At 44.2% G+C, this 23,583-nt stretch overlaps 3 protein-coding genes across 3 annotated transcripts; 2 read left to right on the forward strand and 1 right to left on the reverse strand.

Moving 5' to 3' along the window:
* Nucleotides 1-592: 592 nt before the first annotated feature.
* Nucleotides 593-2,251, forward strand: LOC308297980 (DNA-directed RNA polymerase III subunit RPC3-like; the record flags this gene model as incomplete). Its single annotated transcript, XM_080741544.1, has 1 exon — nt 593-2,251. One exon carries the CDS (start codon nt 593-595, stop codon nt 2,249-2,251), a length of 1,659 nt encoding a protein of 552 aa, XP_080597670.1.
* Nucleotides 2,252-3,210: 959 nt separating this feature from the next.
* LOC308297981 (E3 ubiquitin-protein ligase CCNB1IP1-like) lies at nt 3,211-7,406 on the reverse strand (the record flags this gene model as incomplete). Its single annotated transcript, XM_080741545.1, has 4 exons — nt 3,211-3,377; nt 3,762-3,933; nt 6,724-6,870; nt 7,110-7,406. 4 exons carry the CDS (start codon nt 7,404-7,406, stop codon nt 3,211-3,213), a joined length of 783 nt encoding a protein of 260 aa, XP_080597671.1.
* A 4,085-nt stretch (nt 7,407-11,491) lies between these two features.
* Nucleotides 11,492-18,506, forward strand: LOC308297982 (uncharacterized protein; the record flags this gene model as incomplete). Its single annotated transcript, XM_080741546.1, has 3 exons — nt 11,492-11,567; nt 13,884-17,284; nt 18,267-18,506. 3 exons carry the CDS (start codon nt 11,492-11,494, stop codon nt 18,504-18,506), a joined length of 3,717 nt encoding a protein of 1,238 aa, XP_080597672.1.
* Nucleotides 18,507-23,583: the final 5,077 nt, after the last annotated feature.

A 23,583-nucleotide genomic window follows, 5' to 3' on the forward strand; every position in this document is an offset into this window, starting at 1 on the left:
ACAAGTTGGGAATAAATCACTGAGTGCAATAAAAGTTGTACCTGTAGTCAGAGTAGGCCTACTCACTGTACCCTTTCAAGTACCCAGTGCGGTACACACTACCATGTTAACCGATCTGCTATGTCAAAGACGTGATGTGCAAATTTGTTGTTCGGAGGCCATCAAAAAACATACATATGTATCATAAATATATAATATATGAAATAACTGATACTCTTCTTTTGACCCAGGTCGGTCATATACACATGACCTTTATACGTATGTGGCTCTGGACAACCGGATCTCTGTATCTGTCAGTCCTTTTCCCTTTTATGCCTATATATGGAGATAGCTGATGTCATTAGTATATGCCCATATACGTATATGAAGCTGACTGATTTGTCTGATGCCATGATGACACACTCCGTATTTGGGCATAGCTGCATTGGGAACTCCTTATATGGCTGAGTCATAGTTACGAAGCAGTTTGGTTTATGTTATTGTGGATGTTTTTGACCATATCAGGTGGGTATAAGGTTTGCAAACAGCAATTAAATACCCTTAAAAGGTTTTTTATTTGTGCATAAGACACGCTGTTAAACATTATGTAAAGATGACAGCCCAGGAGGTGCGGCTGTGTGGCCTGCTCCTCCGGGAGAACTTTGGGGAGGTTGTAGAACAAGTGGGCACTCACCTGCTGAGGAATGGAGCCCAGAGCCTGAGGAACATCGTTCATGAGATGACCGGAACCCCTCTCGACCTGGTGAAGAAGTCTCTGTGCATGCTGATGCAGCACGGTATGTGCATGTTCAGCACAGGCCACAAGGGTCCCGGGGGTCCGGTGGAGTACCAGGCCATTGGCGAGCGCATCCTCCGAATACTGCGCTACCCCCGCTACATCCACATGGCCAAGACCCTGTATGGCAACACAGGGGAGCTGATCGTAGAGGAGCTGCTGCAGAGAGGCCACATGACCATGAGCAGCACTGTGAAGACGGTGGCCGACCGCCTCACGCTCACCATGGAGGAGGGGAAGAGTATGGAGTACAGCGAGGTGACCATGGCCTTCTCCAAACTGGTGGACACACATTTCCTGCAGCGCTGCCCTCCAGTGTCAGAGAAGGAACCTGCGGCCTCCAGTGACTCCTTCAGCATCCCGGCCACTCGTGGTGCTCCTGCTGCTCCAGCCAGCACTGCTCCAGCCGCCCCAGAGAGCTTCCCCGACTGCTACAAGGTGCCCACTGTCAGGCTGATCGGTCGGGGTAAACGGCGGCGGTCCGGCGATGACGGAGATGAGCAGAGGAACGGGAAGAAGGCCAGGGTGGAGGGTGAAGGCCAGGGTGGAGACAGAGATGAAGGAATCTACTGGCAGTTGAACATTGAGCGCTTCCATCTTCACTTCAGAGATCAGGCTATCATCAGCACTGTGGCCAGCAAGTTGGACCAGACCAGCAGTGAGATCGTCAGAACCATGTTGAGAATGAGCGAGGTCACCACCCCACCCACCGCCGTCTATACACAGGCTCTCTCAGCAAATGAGATCTTCCGTTCCCTGCCGTCAAACTGCAGCATTAGCAGACCCATCCTGGACCAGTACCTCACGCTGCTGGTGGATGACCCAATGGAGTTTGTGGGGAAGTCAGGTGACTGTGGGGGAGGAATGTATGTCGTCAACCTTCACAGAGCACTGGTCAACTTGGCCAGAGCAACACTGCAGTCAGTTGTACAGGAGAGGTTTGGTTCAAGATCTGCGCGAATCTTCCGTCTTTTACTACAGAAACGTCACCTGGAGCAGAAGCAGGTGGAAGACATTGCGATGATTCCGGCGAAGGAGGCCAAAGACATGTTGTACACGCTGCTGTCTGAAAACCTGGTCCAACTGCAGGAGATTCCCAAGACTCCAGACCACGCCCCCTCTCGAACCTTCTACCTGTACACTGTCAACCAGCTGTCTACTGCCAGGATGCTGCTGCAACACTGTTACAAGACGGTGGCCAACCTCATAGATCGACGCCTGTTTGAAACCAAAGTGAACGAGCGTCTGCTGGAGAAGTCTCAGCGAATCGAGGTCATCCTGGTGTCTCTGCAGGCCAGGGGGGCGGACGACGAACAGCTGCAGCAGGTGAAGGAAATGATCACAGCACCAGAGGAACAACAGCTGGAAGCTCTGAGACATCACATTAACAAGTTGGATTCAACAGAAAACCAGGTAGATGAAACCATTTTCCTACTGGAGTCCTACATCAACTCTACAACTATAGCCAGACGCTGACAGATAACACAACTACAACAACACAACAATAACCCCACAGCTACAGGCGCACGCTGAGCGTCAATAACACTTAAACTCAGAGACAGACATATACACAGACATTTGTGTTTTTTTTTTGGGTCTGGACAATCGCCATCCCCGGGTCATTGGTGGCACACACGCAAGTCGATCAGAGGGTGCCCAAGTTAAAACCGGGACAAACACCCATTTTTCTGTAATTTATAGATTGATGAGAAGTTCTGAAAATCACAAGTGGAGGAAGTTTCTAGTTCTACATACTGTATTGACTGTACGTAATAATAAGTAATATGTGTAATATTGGTCTATAAATGTACTTTGTAAATGTGTAGCATTCAAAACCAGTTGTATTTGCAGTGCTATGGCATTTCTTCAGTTAAATATTAAATTAAATGTATATGTGTTTGGATGAGTTTATCAAGGTGGAATTATTACACTCCTGAGTCCTGACATCACAAAACAAAACTGCATGATTACTGAATGTTGGGTTCGGGGTGGATTTAACTGGTCTGTTCAAACACAGATTTCCATCATTAATATATTGTATTTATTGTTTATGAGAACGCCAAATTAAAACATGAGTACAGTGTTTTCACATTATTTGAATTTCCAGCATTTAAACTTTGATTAAGTGTTTGGTTTGTTGGTGTTATATATAGTGTAGTAAAATGTAGTACCGTATTTGCTTGAAATGTTTTTGAGTAAGACTGAGAGACTTTTTTAAACATACTTAAATACAAAAAGTCTCAGCTCTCCTTTATGGAATGAGAATATTCATGATTAATTGCAAAATATGTTTTATTCATTTCTTACATGAAATGCATGCCCAATTTAGACAGTTTCAACACTACAAACAAAAACACCTGTTGCATATAGTGAACTTGTAATATTGTGTGATATTCACTATCAAAGCCTAGTAGCCAATGACATCTCGGCCTCACTCAGTGCTTCTTCAGGAAGAGACGTCCTCTGTGTCTGGGAGGGGAACTAAACTGGAAGAAGGTCTGGTTTGCATCTGGGTCCAGGCAAGAGAATAGTCTGCTCTCACCTTGAGGGCCTATGGACAGGAACTGGGGGCTTGCCCGGGGAGACGCCTGTTGGACAAACCCTGGGAGAGACATGGGAATTAGAGAGATGTCAGTCAACAAGAGGAATTCACTGTACAGTACGTTGCCAGTCAGCTCTTTACTCTTAAGTCCTAATTTTCTTTGTCCTGGTGACGGCACTACTAAAGAGGATTCCTTCTGTTTGGGAATCTTTGTGCTATTTAACGTTATTCTTTACACAATTCATGCGTCGTTGCCAGTTTTTATGTTTATCTCGGTTAGTAGATAGATCCCAAAAAAATATATATACTGTTCCTTTGATTAATCTTTTTCTGTGAAATGATAACTAGTCTGTTCTGTCAACAGAAAGATAACTCTATGTAGTCTCATACTATACACCAGTATGAGACTTAACGTTAAACCTTGAAAGCACCCTGCTTGCTCACCAGTGTTGAACTGCTCTTTTGGAGGTGGTGGTGATGGCTCTCTTTCCCCCACCCCAACCATGCTGCGAAGTCTCAGAGAGTCATAGAGCCCCTGGAGTTTCTGATACTGTCGGTTTCTCTCCATCAGTCTCTCTGACACCTCGCTGTACTTCCTCTTGTACTCCTCCGTCATCTAAGTGGTTATGGTGAGACACAAGTAGGTAGAGCAAAGCAGTAGGTAAATAAATGCATTTGTCAAAAGGAAACAGAGGAGAATGGTGTAACACGTCACACTTGTCTAACATGTGAGAATGGCTTAACTTTTACGTTGTTGCACAATTGTCGTTCAACAAAAATACCAGGATTCCTCTGAGCAACCCAATTGTGCCATGAAGTAGGAACGGTGCCCTCATCCTAACCCTAAACTGAACCCTAAACCTAACCACCGTCGGGGTAATGAGATGTCGGACTTATGTGCAGTCCCCGTCGAAACTGGCCCCAACACTACCCAATTCTTAAAAAGCAAAGAACTTCATAGCATAGAATACACTAGTAAGACACCCAAGGGTGGAATGCGACCTCAGGGTGACATGCAACCTCGCCCTAAAGGGCGAGGTCGCGCCAATTCTTGACAATCTGGCCAACCACAGCGTTTCTCTGACGATTCTAGTTGTTGTCATTCTGGGGGGAGTTTGTTCATGTTTTTGTGAGGGTATCAACCCTAGGAGCTCAGCACACTCACAGAATCATGGCACACTCACAGAATCAATGTTATGCCCATACATGGAGTTCCCTGACTATGTTATGTCAAAACATGCCCATATGTGGACATTACCAAATATGGGCATTTCCAGATATGTCCTTAATATTGATAACATTGGGACAGGGATCTCCATATATGGGCATGAAACATATGTTAATTAGTAAAGCCAAGCTTAGGTTTGATGCCTTGGGATTTCTATATTTGGACATAAGTGTGTACCCAATAGGTCATCATCTGGAAAGGTAGGGTGTAAATCAGAGTAAAGCAGGCTTTTGAGCTAGTTAGGGTCAGAGATTGATGACATCAGAAATCCCCATATATGGGCATAAAGGGATTTTGCTTTTGGGAATGCCCATCTATGGCATTTTTATTTTATTTTATCCTTTATTAATAAAAATACATGTATGTATCCATATACATATGGAGTTCAATATTGATGTTTTTGGAGAAGGTATGTTGTAAATGTATGCTACTTAGTAAGGGGCCTCGGGTTAGATACTCTTTGTATGGCCTCTGGAGGTCCTTGGCGTCGGTTAGTAGTATGCCCAGCACATAAGATGTGGGACGTCACAAAGCCTGCGGCCATGTATCATTTTCCATCAGGCCTGTTGGTTTTCACGCTCCAGTGCGGCGTTCATGCGCTGCAAGTCAATGGCAGACTTGGCAGTCAGACAGACAGCCATTGACTCCGGCCTAACAATGGCTACTTTCTATGACGGTAGTCCCATATGACATGATGGACTGGACTATCTCCATATATAGTGTTATCCACATTTCGTGTAGCTGCCCTGTACAGGAAGTGATGTCACAACTCGCTGACATCACACTGACATCACAGAGGCTTCGGAAGGACGGTCACGAGGCTTCGGACACTCAAGCGACACGATTCTTCAGAGTATATGCGACCTTCGGTCGCAATAATCAAGCCAAGTACTATAATTGACCGGCTTATGCCAACCTTGTCTATCAACTACCCTATACTAATTACATACTTATTTAACTTGTTTAATTTATCTGATCTTTCACAGATGGTACATTATATAGCTGCAATCTCTGTTATGTTAGATTGTGATGGCAATTATTTGTATTCTCTATTATGCCCCTTTACACAGCCTGTTCAATGTGAGAATGTTGCCCCAGATGCCACCTTGCTGTTCGGTATAAACACACAGAATGGAGGGGCATTGTTATGTAACAGAAGCAACAGAATCAGTTACCCTAAATCAGTGGTTATGATGCATACCTCCAAATCTCCTTGAGGGGGTTCAAGGGGGTCCCCAGAAATATTAGTTAATAGCATCAAAATCTGTTTTAACACTTTAAATCTTGTATGGAATCCATGGCACAAAATAACGTTTGAGAACCACTGCCCTAAATGCTATTAACTAATATTTCTGGGGACCCAGAAATATTTAAGCCATGTCTAAATAAATACAAAGACAGTAGTTTTTGTGAAATATACCTGTAGGCTATTGTAGTAAATGTATAAATTATACCGACAGCTGTCATCTCAATTTTTGTTTGCGCTGCATGTGTGAGAGAGGGAGAGAGATTGAGAGATCGAGCAAGCAAGAGAAAGGTAAAGAGTTAACTTATGTTGTAAAGTTTTGTGTGTAGGATATAGTTGTAAATGTCTAGAATCTATCAACAGCTGTCAAACAGCAGAGTGTAACACTAGGGGTGCTTTTCGTCCGGCAAAGAACCGGTTAGGGTTCTTTCTCCCGCCTATGGGATGAACTAGAGGTGAGCTTTTCCACTGAAAACCGAGTTGGTTTCCGAACCGTAAAACGGGAACCACAAAATCCTTGGTTCCTCTGGTTCAATCTGGTTTAATCTGGTGGAAACGCAAGCCGGTTCGCAAGAACCAACCAAGGTTCCAAGAAAGTTGAACGGCACGGTTGAAAGGTTCTTTTGGTGGAAAAGGCCTCTAGGTGCTGTTGTGCAAGTCTCTGATTTAAGAATGCTAGAATGCCTTTTAAAAGCACACAAGGGATGGGTTTGTTTGATTCTGTGTAAAAAGCCAAGCTGCCATAATGCCAGATTTTCGTTATGGCACCATTGTGGGATCTTTTTATAAAAGTGGATTTTGATTACAACTTGTCAAATTTCTTTACAATAGGATCTCTGCAAGACTGTGTGATAAAGGAATTGTGTTAATCACTTAAAATGTTTAAAATAAACTCCTTTGGGATGTACAGATCCTGAGAACGATTTGTCTACCTTCTTCAATGAAGCGACTTCCCCCCTAATGGCATTGAGCTCCAGTTCTCTGGTCTGGTTTTGCTGGGTCAAGACCTTCTCCATTTGCTTCACCTGAGTTTCGGCCCGTGACAGACTGTACTCTTGATACATACGCTCCTGGTGGACCTGTATACACATGGAAGGAACAAGGTGGTGACATTGAGGGAGTGAACACCTCACTGAAAGAACAGCATAACGTTACACCAGAGCTACCAAATGTCCATGTCCTGTACACAGTGTACAGGACATGGATTCTTTCTTATTCTGTTAATAATAATAATAATAATTTTCAAATTGAAAACATTATGCTTGCAGAATTACATGTACAGAAAATTACAAAACAGACAGGGAAATACAAATTGGACCTGATAGCTCCAGAAAGTCAGAGCCCGGGTACTTATATCCAGAACTATTTCTGGACGCAGACCTGCCAGCACCATTGCCTTGTACTCTTCAGAAGGTGACAACTCTGTCCTAACAATGTCAAATTTCCCAGAGAGTGCGGAGGAACATGCTGGGCAGATGGCAGGGGACCGGCTGAGCTCGCCGGATCCATGCTGGTCACAGAAGACGTGGGAGCACGCTGTCACCCAGGCAAAGCCATACAACTTGGCCCGGCACTTAGGGAAGTTGCAGAGTAGTGTGTCATCGCAGAGAGACATGGCAATATCTGCACAAAGAAACATTTCAGTAAACAGTGATGTTACTAGGTTTTCAATGTAATAGGTCCCGGGACCCACAGGTGGTCATTCAAATGGGTCCCAGAAAAGTTTTATGAGTCCTCAATACAATGTTTTTGAGCGCTGTGAGCTTGTAGATCGGCTATTTTCAAAATGTTTGCCTATTTCTTATATTTATTTTATAATTTGGCTAATGTTTGAACTTAGAACTACTAAAACTACTAAAACATGTGCCCCTAATGAATTCGGGCGTGCAAAATGGCGTCGGACGTCAGTGGAATCAAAACATTGACGTTTCTATCGCCTGTTTAAGACTTTCTACGTGGATTTTATTTGTGTTAACGTAGGGTAAAGTAGGATGCTTTCACCCATGAACAATGGTGGTGTCTGTGGAATTTAAAAATGTTTTTCTTTTACCGCGACCCGGTAAATTATTTTAACACAGACTCCAATGGAGGCGCATCCCCGGGACCCCAGGACCATGACATGAATGAGTCCCTGGGCGACTTGAATGAGTTTTTGATGCGGGATGCGCACGTAATGACATCACTGAGTAAATAACTGCCTTGAAAAAATGTCAAGCCGAAAAAAATACTTATTGTAGTTGTTATAACACATAATTATTATGGGTCCTCAATTTGCTCATTATAGATGGCCATCCATCTCCACCATACTCACTCTGTGTCTCAGAGGAGGGTTGTGGACAGTTCAGAAACCTGCCTATCAGTGATAGGTTTGGTCATTTCAGACAAGATTTCAAACTTTTTTTTTTAAATGAATTATTAATGCAAGAACAATCTATTTTTGCATGCTAACTTTCCAGGAAGAAAATAGTTTCTTAAACTTTCTTAATATCTTGGAATCCCATCGATAACATTGGTAGGCAGGTTTCTGAACTGAACTGAACTGAACATATTGCCAAATGATGCAGATTGAGTAGATGCAAACATTGCCAAATTGCAGTGCACCTTTTCCATTATGTACCTAGATAAGTGTAATTTCATTGTAAATTTACAATTGGTTTAAAGTGCTTTAGCTTGGCCTGAAACAGACGCTTTGTGACTTTTGTTTTGTCCTATTTTGCAGGGGGGAAACAATCATAATGTGCTTATAACTCATGCATTAACTCAAAAACAGCGAATTACTTCCTTGTTTCAAACACCAAGCGTTCAATTAATGTTTACCCTATAAATATTACTGTGAGAAATCCAACTATTCAAACGTTTTAGGCTACGTTTTGCTGCCCTCATTTGGCTCGCGTTAGCACTGCAGCTAACTCTAACGTCTGCGCCACAAAGCATTGTGTGGATAATAAAAAGTTATCAGACATAATTATAAATGTTTGCAAAAATACTTACACACTACTTATTAGCAGTTGCTGCTGCTAGCACGTTCTTTATCTCAATGTAGCCTACTAGGCTAGGCTGCTGCGTGGACAGATAGGCCCTAAACTAAGACAAGTCTTTTGTAGCTCGCGCTGTGTAGGTCAGCATCGTTCATTAATAACTGGAGCCTGTATTATTAAACCATTATTATAGGCTATTTAACATATTTCCACTTAATGCACTCTTGTCTTTGAAAATTGAAATGTTATAGAATCTGGAAGTTCAAACCCCACTCTATGCTTTACTTTGAAGACTGATTTACAAAAGAACAACTTCAAGCAACAGCACAACAAACGACATTAAAATTTCCTGTTAAAAGTCTTATTATTTTATTTTTTCCCCCCTATCATTATTTGTTGTTCCTCTAATGGGAATGAAGTCTGCTTTATGCAGGTGTAGGTAGCTCACTGAGTTAGGTCACTAAGTTTGGAGGTTCAGGGTGATGATTTCAAACCTCACTCAATTCTTTACTTGGAAGACTGATATCTTAAAAAAAAAAAAAAGAAAGTAAAAAAAAAAAGAAGTCTAGAACACACCACTGCCTACTTGTAATATTTTATAATTAGGCCTATGTGAACCTGAAATCCCCTTTTAAAGGGATATTTCACTTGGGGGGAAAAAAATGTCTAATCAGACTTTTGGGAGCAACCAGTTTTTGACTTGATTCATTTAGTATTGTAATTACCAACAATACATTCTTCAATCAACCAATCATGGTTCTCAACCTTTTTTACTAGCCTAGCCTAGCCTACTTCAAACATTTAATTGTTTTCCAATTTATGGAATGTCTCTGATTTCATCATGAAATTACTGGGGGGAAAGAAATAATTGTATTTGTGTTTAACTCATGAAAAAAATAATAGGTTTAATAGTTAAAAACAAAATGTAGGAAACAAATTAAGGGACCCATAAAAATGTGTCCGCGACCCACAAATGGGTCCCGGCCCACTGTTTGAGAACCAGTGTCCTAAATCTTCCTGGAACTCGACTCTACTTTATATCAACACCTAGCATAATGTGTCCAGGTGTCGTTAATTCGCTAATAAGCTTGAATCGGAGTTATAGAGATTTCGCCCTCGGGGAATGGCCAATTATTCCCTTCAAATCAAATAAGGGCTCCTGTTTTCTCATACGGGGCTTTGAGTGGACATATAATGTGAGACACCTACTTAAATATGGTCTTTCCCTCCCCTCTGCCTCCCTCCCTCTCTCTCTCTTTTATCCATTTCTCCACGTGGTACAGGAGTAAAGGCTGGGGGTGAAAGAGGGGCATTGTGCTGTGCAGCAGTGGACCCGGGGGTTCATATTGAGAGAGGGGAGATGCTCACTCAACTGTGTCCTGCACGCCATTGTCGCAGATTCCCATCTATTCTCTGCCTTTTAAATAGAGCTCCGTGCAGTGGAAGGTTGGGCCGGGGGGGAGTAGAATACATGAAATACATGCATGCATGTGGAATGACTGTGTGTGTGCCTCACTCACTCACCATGCAGAGTCTCTCTGGATAATTAGCACTATTTAAATCAAAGCGTTAAAATAATCTCTCAGTGAAGCTGTGAAGGCCACTGTTGGCTAATGTTCACTGGCCATGGCAAAGTAGTTAGGCCATATGATATGACATGTGATCAGGTTAGGCTACCTAGCCTAATAAACCGATGGACTTTAACTTTTATTGTGTTGTTTTTTCCCCTTCATATGTATGACATTTATTTTTGATTTTGTGTAGGGAAAAAATGTAGGCATTAGGCCTACATACTTTTATGTATATAGACCTACTTTTGTATATATATATTTTTTTACTTCATGTAGGCTATTTTTCGGGAAAAAAAAGTCACATTTGACATGACTTTACCTCAATTAGGCCATTTCAGGAGTTGTGGACTATTTTTGTGCATTATTATGATAATTTTTTTTTACCAGGGTTAGGTTAGGCTACCTGTGATGGCTAACCTGAAATTGTTTTATGGGCAGTGGAACCTAAAATTACTCTTGTTGCCTACGGCATGATAAACAGAAACAAACTGTGTGACACTGATATGATATTAAAAGCCAAGGGTTTTGGATCATGAGCAAGTAGCCTATTTAAACTATAGGCTATATAAATTAGTTTTATGTAGCTGACCAAAGGGTTTGACATGATGATACTGTCACACCAAGTTTATGGTTCCAGAGTGTTGGTGTGAATCTAAAGAAATGAGCGGAGGAGAGAGAGAGAGAACCCGAGAGCTTAGTGTGTTACACGCCATTGAAATGCAAATATCATTGAAGAACAAGGAGTGGTTGTGTGTGTGTGTGTGTGTGTGTGTGTGTGTGTGTGTGTGTGTGTGTGTAAGCAGTCTGAGAGGAGGGGCGCAAACAGGACAAGTTTTGGGGGAGAAGAGACTTTAGGAAAACAGCCACACACACACACACGTCCTGACGGCGGCTTCATATGACACGGTGCAGACCTTGATACGGATTACCATACCTATCTAGCCCTTCCGTTTCTAACACAGAAATCACTTTGAAGAATTTAATTTTTCAAAGCTTTCCCCCCCACCTAGCCTAAATAGGTGCGAGTTTGTGTTGGCCTTTGACTTGTGGATGGTAGTAGCCCGTGCAAGTACAGACAACGACCCTGCCTGCAGTGAGTGCCATTGAATCTACTGATGCCCCCCTCTCTCTGTGTGTCCTAGTCGTGAATCATGTCACGCCGGAAGCAGAAACGACCCCAGCAACTCGTTAATGCGGACCCGGGGGGCACACGGCTTCTATCGAACGGTGAGAAAAGTTATCTGTTCATTCATTTGTTTCTTTTAAGGCCAGTGTTTCTCAAACTTTTAACATTTCAAGGTCTCCCCTTAACCCTGACAGTATACAAATGGAACCAAATTGACCCGTTAGGGTCCAGCATGACCATGTGTATACTGTTAAGAGTTACAGACTTGTATGGGTCAATTTAGACCCCCACAAAGGAACCCTCAAAGTCCCTGAAATCCACTTTGAGAACCACTGCTTTAGGCCTATTTACTTTAAATACATTCCTGAATATTGTGTGACCACTGTGATGAGGATGCAACAGTTCTGCAGCACAAGGTCGTCTAAAAAAAGAAGGAAAAAAAGTGAAGTCATCATCACCAAAAACCCAAATTAATGTTGTGCATTGGCTTAATGTGTATTGCCACCAGGCGTTGATTTATAAAACAAGTAAAACATAAAACTGTATTTTAATTTATACTTATAGACTATATATTAGTCTACACAAGTTAAAGTTTGTATAGTTTAAGTTTGAAAAAGTTTGTCAACTCAAGAAACTCATTGTGCTCATAGGCTATATGATTCAGGTAAATTGTCAGAACCACAATCCGAAAACTTCATTGTTACATAACACAATTACAGGTGTATAAAACAGTGGGTGAAATGAGTTTTTGTGCAAGCTCTCAACATTAGTTCAGTTACAAGGAAGAATTAGGATAGAGACAGAAATAAGAAAGGAACAAAGAAAAGTCAAAACAGTGACACATGAAATGTCCCATATACCTGTACATAAGGTGCATGTTTAATAATAGCAATGATTGGATGGCAATATGGAAGGCAGGAATGCTTCTTGTGCAGGTGGGAGACATATCCAGCAGATTGTTTCAAGTAAACTTGTCTCCTCTGATTTGAATAGAGTGGGAACAACTGTGGCCATTTTCCTGTGCTGTTAGACCCCTAGTCTAGGAAACCAACAGGCTACCCATTGCTGTTTGCTGCTGGAGGTCTTTCATTAGTGTGTAGGACACTCTCCTATTTGTTAACAATAAGGTGCATGGGCGGGGGGAAGGGAGTGTTTTTGGTAAAGATTAATATTCTACCCCTCTATTCTCCTCTCTCTCTCTCTCTCTCTCTCTCTCTCTCTCTCTCTCTCCATGCTTTTCTTCCTTGTGTTTTCCTCCTTCCCCCATTTTCTACCCTCTCAATAGTTCTGTCCCCTCTCCCCCTTTCTCACCCTAGTCCTATTGACTGTATACTCCTACACGGTTGGGGGTTTAGATGAACAAGGGGGAAAAAAAGATTCAGGAGGGGAGAGAGAATGCACACGCTCTTCAACTGTGTGGCAGTAGGCTGCAGCTTAACGCTGCGCCGCTTTAAACTTTAGGCACTTGGCACCTAACAATCTCGGCAGGTAGACTTCCACAAAGGAAAGTGGAAGTTTGCCTGGGAAACTATTTTTGTATGCCCTGTGGGGCTGGGTCTATTGAAGAGGACCACAGAAGGAATTTCTGTGAGGTACAGTCATTCATTCCATCACTATATCTCTCCGGGAGGGAATAGTTAGTTTGTCTCCCTATTGTTGCTACCCTCCCCCCTTCGTTTTTCTTTTTTAGTCTTTCTCACTCTGTGCTCAAGATTCTGAAAGAATTTGACCCCTTAGCTGCAAAGGTCAGATCAGTTGACCAATCAGAGTGCCCGGACAGTGCCCAGAACCCTTAGCATGGCCTGACCCATGACCTCCACTGTGACGTAAGGGGGGAAGGGTGAATAGGGAGATGAAAGACGTAACTGCTGCAGGGAGGGGGTGGGTTAAGAGGGGTTATGGGTTGTCTTGGTGATGTCTATTGTCCCCTAAAATGTGTTGTCATAGCAGCAAGGTGGTCTGTAAGCTTTTTTTGTGTGTGCAAGACGTTTGAGGAGTTTTGCTGTGGTGCGCACAGATTGAGACAAGACATTACAAAGACATAAAGGAGTTTCGCTGTGTTGTTTGTTTGCGTATATTCGAGGCAATTTCCTGTTAGGACTTCTTTTTGAAGTTTGAAGTAGACTCTTTTGGCATGCACTCAAATTTGTAAAGATAAATAAACATTTTATCATTGAACAATGTGCTCTTTAAACATGTTTTAATTAGGTAAAACATTCACTTATGTTAATTACACTTATGTTAATTACACTTTATAAAAATTACATTTATTTTATTGTATTCCTGCATCCAAGATACTGTATATGCAGACGGTTATTGCAGGGTGGTGTATTGCTGATCTGATGGAGAAATACATAATTTATTTTAAATGAATGAAGTGTTAAAAAGATCTTGGTCTCTTTTCTTTCTATACATAGATGACCACCTGGCCGTGAAGTCACCCTCCACATCGCTTGGCTCAGAGCTGACCTCATCAGGTTCCTCCTCCTCATCCCCCACCTCTCTCCAGGACTGCCAGCCGCCACTGGCCCCTCGCCCATCCCCCGGTGGGCTCCACGCGCCCTCTTTGCCCAGTGAAAGTTCGCCTCCTCCCCACTGGCCAAACCACATTGTCCCTTACACCACCTCGCTCCCCAACACCCACTCGTCCCTCTCCCCAGACTTCCCTCACCCTTCTCTCTCATCCCAGACCCACTCGCCCCCTCCATTGGGTCAGACATCAGGCTCCCACACCCTGTCCCATCAAGGCCTCTCTCACTCCACCATGAGCTCCCCGCAGATGGGTTGCTCTGCCACCACCACTGCCTCCACCTCTTCGTCCTCATCTTCCTCCTCTTCCCAGTGTGCACCGCCCCACCGCGACAGCTCCAGCCCCAGCCTGGGTCAGCGGCAGGTCCCTAGCCCTACAGGTCAGCGGGGACAAATCCAGGTTCCTCCAACCCTGGCCGTGCTCTTGGAGGAGCTGAGGGTATTACAGCAGAGGCAGATCCACCAGATGCAAATGACAGAGGAGATCTGCAGGCATGTGCTGCGTCTCGGAGGGGCCGTCTTCGCCCCGGATAATTCCTCACAAGCCAGCAGAGTGGAGAGCCGCCAGAAATTGAATGAAGCCGGGTCTCCCTCGCCAACACACCCCTCTCCTGCTCCTCCAGCAACCTCAACGGCACTCCTTACCAGCCTCCCGTCCTCCCTGTTCCCTCAGTCCTCTGGATCTAAGTCCAGTGTTTCACACGTAAATGGAATCAGAGCAACGTTAACGTCTGTCTCCTCATCATTGCCATCCTCCTCTATATCGTCCTCTATCAGCTCCTCTGTTGCCTCCCTGCACCCTCTCTCCCTGTCGCTGGGCCTGTCGCCTCGTTACCTCCATGAGAAATCCTCTAACACCTCCTCCTCGTTTGGCCACGGCAATGGCATCAGTTTTTCCACGCCTCCCCTCCCCGTCTCCAGCCACTCACTGGACCACCTGCAGCCCAGCTCCTCCCTTGGCTCTTCATTGGGGCGTCCTCAGCATGCCTGCAGGTTTTGCGGCAAGGTCTTGAGTAGCGACTCGTCCCTTCAGATCCACCTGAGGTCGCACACAGGTGAGAGGCCCTATCAGTGTCCAGTTTGCCTCAGCCGTTTCACCACCAGGGGCAACCTCAAAGCCCACTTCTTACGACACAGGGAACAGAACCCAGAGCTTTCCCTCTCCCTGCTGCCCCCAGCACTATGTGAGCCGATCCAGGCAAGCCCCGCCCCCAGTTCCGGCCAGAGACGGAGGAAGCGGCGGGCCGAGGATGAGGAGTCATTCAACGGGGTGAAAGGCAGCGTTCCAGGGATGGTAGAGAGCATGGGGTTAGGGTTCCTGTCTGGTGGCTCCGGCCGCCCCTCCCCGTCCTCTCTACCTCTGCCTCCTTCTGTGGACATGGCACTGTTGTCCACTGCACATTCATTGCTGCAGCTTAACCGAGCTTCCGCTGCAGCCGCTGCGGGCACATCTGGTGGTGTGCTGCCCTCTTCCTCCACCTCCGCCTCATCTTCCTCATCCATCAACAGCCAGTTCAAAGGAGCGAAGCAGCAGCGCTTTGATGAGAACACACCTCCTCACTCTGCCCTTCACCCAAGCTCTCAGTACGCCCAGCTGGCCCACCTCCCCAAGATCCTCTTTCCCGGAGGTGCCTCTCCCCATCAATTTGCCCTTCTCCGGCCCTCGGCCCACCCGTCCGCCTCCCACCTCGCCTCTCATCAGCTACCCTTCCCCTTTCCCCAATTCCATAAACTGCCAACCTCCTCTGCCTCCTCTTCCTCTTCCTCCCCCGCCCCAGCCCCCTCCACTCAGACCTCGGACACGTCCAAGTTGCAGCGGTTGGTACAGAAGCTTGAGAAGCAGCCCCATGGAGTGGCCTCCTCTTCCTTTTGCCCGTCCACCTCATTCCAGAGCTCGGCTGAGAACACCCATGGCCAGGATCTCACCACCACCACTGCTTACCGCAGGGAAATGTTGGCTGCTCTCGGCCTCAGCCCCAGTGCCACTAATGGGGCACTGGTGAGCAGCCAGGGAATCCTCAGTTCCACCACCACAACCACCATTGCTGGTACCTCTACGCTGCCCAACACACTGCCCAACCAGTGTGGGGTGTGCCTGCGTGTCCTCAGCTGCCCCAGGGCGCTGCGCTTGCACCAGGCCACACATCTGGGAGAGCGCCCTTTCCCCTGTAAGCTGTGTGGCCGTTCTTTCTCCACCAAAGGTAGCCTGAGAGCCCACCTGGCTACCCACCGTGCTCGTCCAGCCAATGCCCGTACCCAGAACTCTTGCCCACTGTGTCCACGCAAGTTTACCAACGCTCTTGTGCTCCAGCACCATATCCGCCTGCACCTCGGAGGGCAGATACCGCCGGAGGATGAAGTGCCTTCTGAAGAACAGGAACACACAAGCATCACCGATGGAGATATTGACTCGCTGGGCTCTGCATCCAATTCCCAACAAATCCTCCCCCTGGCCTTAACAATGGGCAGCAGCTCTAAACCTCAGATCAGTGTCCTCGACTCAGGGTTAATTTCTAAGCAATCAACAGCTGCCGATCTGATCTCTGTGAAGATGGAGGAATCGGAGGCTTCCATGCCCAGCCTTAGCCCACCCCTGACCCATAATCCCTCCTCAGCGGGAGTGGAGGACCCCCTGCGTCTTGGCGACAACCCCTCATTTCAGGACGGCCCTGTGAATGGCTCTGCATACCCGAAGGAGGAGACCCAGGCTGACCCGGGTAGTGCCATCTCATTCAAAGCACCCTCAGCCAGTTCTCACACATCAGTAGTTAGTGGTGAACCAGAGGAAGAAGACGGTCCTCTTTCCCTCTGCGTTTCAAAGCCCAAGGTGGAGAGCAACATGGTACAGAGTGAAGTGGTGGAGAGCAACGTGGTGCAGAGTGAAGTTAGCAATGTTCCCTCCTTGTCTACAGAAAGTCAAGCTAGCCCTACCTCATGCCTCACGCCTGACCCTGAATGTTCTCCAAAGTCTCCCACTGATAACCCCTTACCTGAACTCACACCTCCTGCCAGTCCTAAAGCACTTCCAGAAGTGGAAGAACCCTCTACTGATATTCCAAAAGAACCTGAGAGAGACAACGGGATCACCTCACCCAGAAAGACTTTACTAGTCCCTGATTCAGAGCAGGTGAAGGAAGTCCCTGTTGAGGAGCCCCCCCTGGAAAAACCTGTAGAGGATGCTGAGCCTCCTCCACCGACCCCAACACCACCTGCCCAGCCTCCTCGCCCTGACAAACCTTACAGCTGTTCCCAATGTGGGAAGGCCTACGCAAGCCGCAGTGGTCTTAAGGTAAGCAAGCACTATTACAGTGGGTACAGTGTTTTTCTTGACTGAGAATATAGTCAATAATCAAGTAGGAATATTTATGATGAAATAAAAAAGATATCATGTGCGGCAGACAGGCAGGCAGGCAGGCAGGCAGGCAGGCAGGCAGACAGACAGACAGACAGACAGACAGACAGACAGACAGACAGACAGACAGACAGACTTTTATTGATCCTGAGGCAAATTCAGTTGTCATAGCAAATAAGGATGAAACAAAGATACAGGTAAGGGTAGAAAACAAGTATAGAATAAGTATTAACACTAAATAGGATAACAAATATATAGTATAAAAGATTACTTAACATCTGACCGTGCCATATGCGCCTGGGCTGGTCAGGTGTACATAGGCCACCAGTAGGTGGAAATAGAGGAGTAGGTATGTATCATGTGCATTCTATCAACAACAATAAAAGTGACAACAATAAAAATAGACTAAAGCTGGTTGCACACTGCTGCGTTTTTCGGGCCGAATATCGGAGTGAATTTCGGAGCACGCAAATAAAAAAATCAACCTCACGTTGTGTCAGTCACGTTTGCACACTGCCGCCCGTTTCGCGCACCACACAGTCCCTTGCTCTCTCTATCTCCCTCTCTCTCCTTGTCCTGAAAAACGCATTTCGCAACGAAAAACGCAGCAGTGTGCAACCACCTTAACTAGACATGAATGAATTTAATGTGCTATCTATCACCGTAAGATGTATGTAACAGTAAGTATGAACAGTAAAATGGATCAACTATGCATATACTGTAGGTATGTATATACATGTAGGTATGTATATGGATAAATATAAATATCAACAGTAGTATTTAAAAGGGTATTATATAGTATGTACAGAAAATCTACAATAACAGTAATGTATATGCATAGAAAGGATTATTTCATTATGGACACAATTAGTAAATATCTTGATCATAAACCAAAGATTTTTGTGACTACCATCAACAGGGCCACATGAAAACGCACCCGGGGATTACAACCAACACTGCTCCCAAGGTCCAGTCCAGTGACAATGATAACGTGGATGACTCCAGTACAAAATCACCCAATAAGAACAACGGACAGCTGGATAAAAAACAAGGATTGGCGAAATCTCCTGAGAAAGGCAATAAGCCTGAGCCTCTACCAATCAGTGTAGGAACCAGTGTGGATGAGGAGAAACCAATGGACACTACAGTCTACAATTGATGACTGGCTGAAGTCCTGACAAGGGAATGTATTATTATTTTTTAACTAGGATGAGATTCTTTTTTTTTAGCATTGATTCTAATTCATGTCTCTATTTCTAGTATTAGTCAAAATGTGTGTGTGTGTGTGTGTGTGTGTGTGTGTGTGTGTGTGTGCGCGCGCGCATGCGTGCGTGCGTGCGTGTGACTGTGTGTGACTGTGTGTGCGCGTGTATGCATGTGTGCGTTGCATGTGTTACGTGCGTGCATTGCGTGTTAGCGTAACATGTAAATGACTGTGAAAGTACTGCTTGAGTCAGTTTAGCTATTTTTGTACTTCAAAGAACACGGTGAGGCCTTATGTTATGCATGTCACAGAACTGTCAAGATGAGATGAGATTAAAATGTTATGTTACACAATGCAGTGTGCATGTCTACTGACAGACATTTCCAAGCACAGATAATGACAAACAGTTTGAGCTGTAAACTGAGATTATTCGATTCAAGAATGATGAGATTACTAGATTTTTACAAAATAAGTTACATACCAAAACAGGCCTACTTAGTGGTGGCCATTCTTTGTATATATAAACTGCAATTACATCCTTTACTCTTTTTTATAATTCTTATTATATTCTTTTATTCTTACGTTCTCAATGTGATGCTGCTGAATTCATCTGTCTGGTGTATTGAGGTGCGCTGTGTCCTCTGCTGCTTGGCTGCCTATGGAAACAGACAACGATGGTGATAATTACGTTATTGTTGATGTTTAATGGACATAAAAATGACGATGAGGGCGACGATTGTTTTAGATTAACGGAGTGAAATTGGTGAACAATTGCGGTACATTAAGCCGTCAGTGTTAGGAGCAGCAAATGATGATTGTAACCAGTTTTCTATTAGTTTGCTAATTATCGGCACAGTGTCTTATTGAACTGTTGTGGAACTTTGAGAAAAGAAAGAAAGAAGGAAAAAAAACATGGTTCAGCCTCAGCCATTAGAATACCCACTAGTGTTAAGTGCTCCTACACAGTACAATCTGGAGTGTCAATTTAACCACATGAACGCTAGTGTCCCTAATATGGGGCGAAACATTTGGCAAAAACAGCTGATTTACAAGCTCACAAAGCGTTGCATTGTGAGATTGGTGATCAGCTATAGATTTGGTTTAGGGGCAAAATGGAAGGGACCTAGTATAGACCCTTTGGGGCCTCCAATCAACTAAGTACTGTATATAGTGTTGTGGTTAAGTTCAGGGTTTAAAAATAACACTGGACTTTGCTGTGTATCCCCCCCATCTCTGTCTCTCTCTCTGTCTGTCTCTCTCTCTCCCTCTCTCTCTCAAAGCACTTGAGAGTTACATTTTCTGCCCCTGCAGGAACTGTCTGCACTCACTACATTCCCACTTACTGTAGCTCGACTATTGTTTTCATACACTTGTATCCTTTAAAGTTGCTTCTTCGTAGTCGTGATATGACATGTGGTTACTGTGTGATTCCTAAAAGATAAAATAAAATGCCATGTTGATGTGAGTATGACCACCTTTGTGTTGTCTATGTGGGTGTATGGGGGTCAGCATCATTGTCTGAATGCACTTATACTGTAGTTTCACCTCAGTTGTCTTGTGTTACGTATCGTTGTACGGTGGGAAAGCTCTTTATAATAGAATAGCTGATCTACAAGCTTGTAGAGCTGCTATTTGCACAACTTTGTTTGACACTCTTGTGAGATGAAGTACTTGTACAGTAGCTAGTAGATACTGCCCATCACCGGGCATTAGTTTACAAAAAAACAAAAAAGTTTAAAAACGGAGATGCCCGATGATATGCAGTTTGCATGATTCTTTGTCTCTGTTGGTCTGTGACTACACTGTTGGTCAGTTTTCTGTTCGTAATGCTCAGTGTGTCTGGATGTGGGCTCTTTTGTCTGGTCTAGCTGTCTGCTAATTCTGCCCTTTTTTGCCTTCAATTTCTTTTCATATGTCTCAGTTCCTCCGTTTTGTGAGTGTGTGCGTGTGTTGTGTGTGAAAGGGATAATCAGAGCCTGTATGAGTGTGATTGAGGGTGCAGCTGTAAAGGGCGCCACCTCCCTCCTCCCCCCACCCTCCTCTCTCTGTCATACTCGCTTTCATACCCCCCCTCTTTCATTTTCTCTTTCATTTCTCTCTCTCTACCCCTCTCTTTCTGCCCCCCGCCCCCTCCTTGTGTAATGGGCCGACACACAGGAAGCTCTAATCCTCACACAATGCCACCCCTCTTCCCCCCAGAGTGACTGGGAGCAGCACGGAGGGCAATAGGGACCAACCTGGCCCAGCTGTCCCCAAAATGGCCGCCTCTAATCCCTGCCTGTAGCCTACTGGGGTGCTCCGGAAACCATGACAACTGGTATCCACGGAGAAGAATGCCCAGGGTAGAGAGTGGCTAGTGGACAAAGGGCCTGAAAGGAGCCATGTGTGAGAAGTTTGTCCACATGCGTTCATGAGCGACAACAGACGTGTCTCAATCAAAGGAGAGGGATGATTTGTGACGTGATGAGTCAGTGTGCTGCATCTGCTGCTGCTGATGATGATGATCAGAGCTCTACCTTTGAGAGGAAGGAGAGAGAGGCCACAGGTGTGATGATGATGATGATGATTGTGGATGGATTTGATCAGATAAAACACATAATGGCATGTCATTGTCTATGAATGGACATCAATCAAATGAGTAATGCACGCCTAATGGTGTAATCTATGTCATTTGATTAAAATGGACATTTTCCAAAACAATAGTAAGAGAAAGACATCATCAACAAGCATGAATCCAGAACAGGTCCTCAAAATGGGTTCCAAAGTGGATATTTCTCCAGGATTTGCCTAATTTCAATTATTTATTTTCAGAAAAATATTGTTAAATATGTAGACTATTTATTGTTGCTGTTATTATTAACAATAGCAATATAATAACAATACTACTACAACTAACTCATTATTATTACTACTACTATTAATGATAATATCCTGAAAATAATCGATGATTAAGTTAATAAATTTGTATTAAGTTGAGAGTAGGCTAATAACAAAACAAAAACTATCAAGTATTGCTCTCTAGTCGGCATCCACAAGAGGGCGCCATGGTCAATATTTTGGTCATCAAGCAAGCAAGCAAAGTTGCTAGTTGCTGGATGAACTATAGTTAACTTAATGTATCTCTATAGGCTAGGCTACAACATCACACACAGACCCTTTCAGGGGATGTGACAATTTTTCTTAAAGTTTCATGTTATGTAAGTATATTAAGTTACCAGTAGCCTGACCCCTTAACATTAGTTTTGTAGAATGATTAATAAAAGCAGGGTAGGTCTATAGTTTTCCCACGCCGCATCAAAAGCAGATTAGTAGAGGTCAGTGATCAAGGTCACTGGGGCAGGCTATAACTTACCACGATCGCTAGGCTACTTGTAGCTAGATAAAAACTCAGTTGGTTTAGCACCAAATGAGAACTCTACTGTCCCCTTGATTCATGTCGACGTGACAAGTTGTTCCTTATAAAAGGTGATTAATATACTCGCTGTGATTTACAGAAACGCAGCAATTTACAGCGAAAGACTGTCAGGGAAGAGAAAAATAAAGCAATTAAAACATTCACCACTCCCCCCGTTTCCTTGGTAGTGCAGTGCCAGTGGTTCTGGTTCCCAAACCTTTCAGCTCATGTCATGACCCAAAAAAGAAATTAGACATTTGCCCGGGATAGGCCTAATTATAAGCAGGATAAACGTAAACTACAGCAGATCGACAATCTCAAGATCTTCACTGTTTCTTCAACATTTGTTTTATAATTTATGGAATTTATCTTTCATTATTTATTAATGAAATTACTTTAATAGGAAAACGTTTTCTTTTTTTTATTCGTGAAAATCTTAGCTTTTTGGGGAATGTGTTTTTAATTATTTTTTTACGTTTTGATATAATAATAATTAAAAACAAAATGTAGGAAAATTACTAAAACAAGAAAAAAAAGAAGAAAAAAAAAAAGTCTGTGACCCACAAATGGGTCCCGACCCACTGTTTGGGAAACAGTGGTGTGTAGTGACTAGTGAGGCTATATAGGATCATGAAAGCAGAAGTTCATCAGCTGATCAGACGTGAGCACCTTCACTCCGCTCAGTGTGAGCGGCGGTAAACAGTGTAGAGCAGACTGAGCACAGTGAGCAGAAAGGGGATCTGTGACAACATAGGAGGGATCATTCACACAAGGCTTGCTCCAGTGGTTTAGTCTCCGCTCTGCACTCCAGTGGCGTGTATGCGTAAAGAAGACAGACAGACAGGGGGAGAGAGAGAGGGAGAGATTGGGATAAATAAAAAACATGTGCGGCAAGAAGTTGTTGTAGAGGAGATGTAAATAAGTATAGAAAATAAAAAAGCTTCATGTCAGCGTCGAGGTCATCATCATCATCAGTCGCTGTGCGATCTGGACACTCAAGTGAAGACCCCCGAAGTGGAACCGTTTCAGTTTTAAAGCACACCTGGAGAAGGTGAGACAAAGTATCTTATTTGACGCTTTTTAGATTGTAGACTATACGGGATTTCATTCATTCATTCTGTTGATCCATATGGAAGTAGCCCTACCGGCTACCTGTCCTGGCTGGACCCTCACTTTACACATGACATCCAATGATCCATGTGACAGTTCGTTGAGTCTGACTGGTAGAAGTTCAAGTAACCCTATTTTCAGGTGTCAAACTGAACGGATGTCATGTAAGAGAAAACAATATTAAACAGCTTAGGCCTATATGTTCACTCTTTTCGTATGGTAGGCCTATGCTATGTTATCTTATGATAAGCTATAGCAAAGTGTTACTTGTGCCACTGCCTAATGTGCCAATATAGCCAACTGTTGGCTACAAGTTACTGTATTAGCCTATTATCTATAGGCCAATCCTCCTACCTGTGTACCTCGACTACAATCAGTAGAATTATATTGTTCTATTATGAAAAATGAAGGTCTGAAAGAAGGCTAAAGTCACATTTATGAATCCGTATACCAGAGTTAGAGACTTTTGATTCATAACTGTCTGATATCTAAATCAGACCTTTTACCTGCAATTTTGCGTATGTCACA

Source organism: Nannobrachium achirus (genome assembly GCF_963921795.1).
Source record: "Nannobrachium achirus genome assembly, chromosome: 14".
NCBI lineage: Eukaryota > Metazoa > Chordata > Actinopteri > Myctophiformes > Myctophidae > Nannobrachium > Nannobrachium achirus.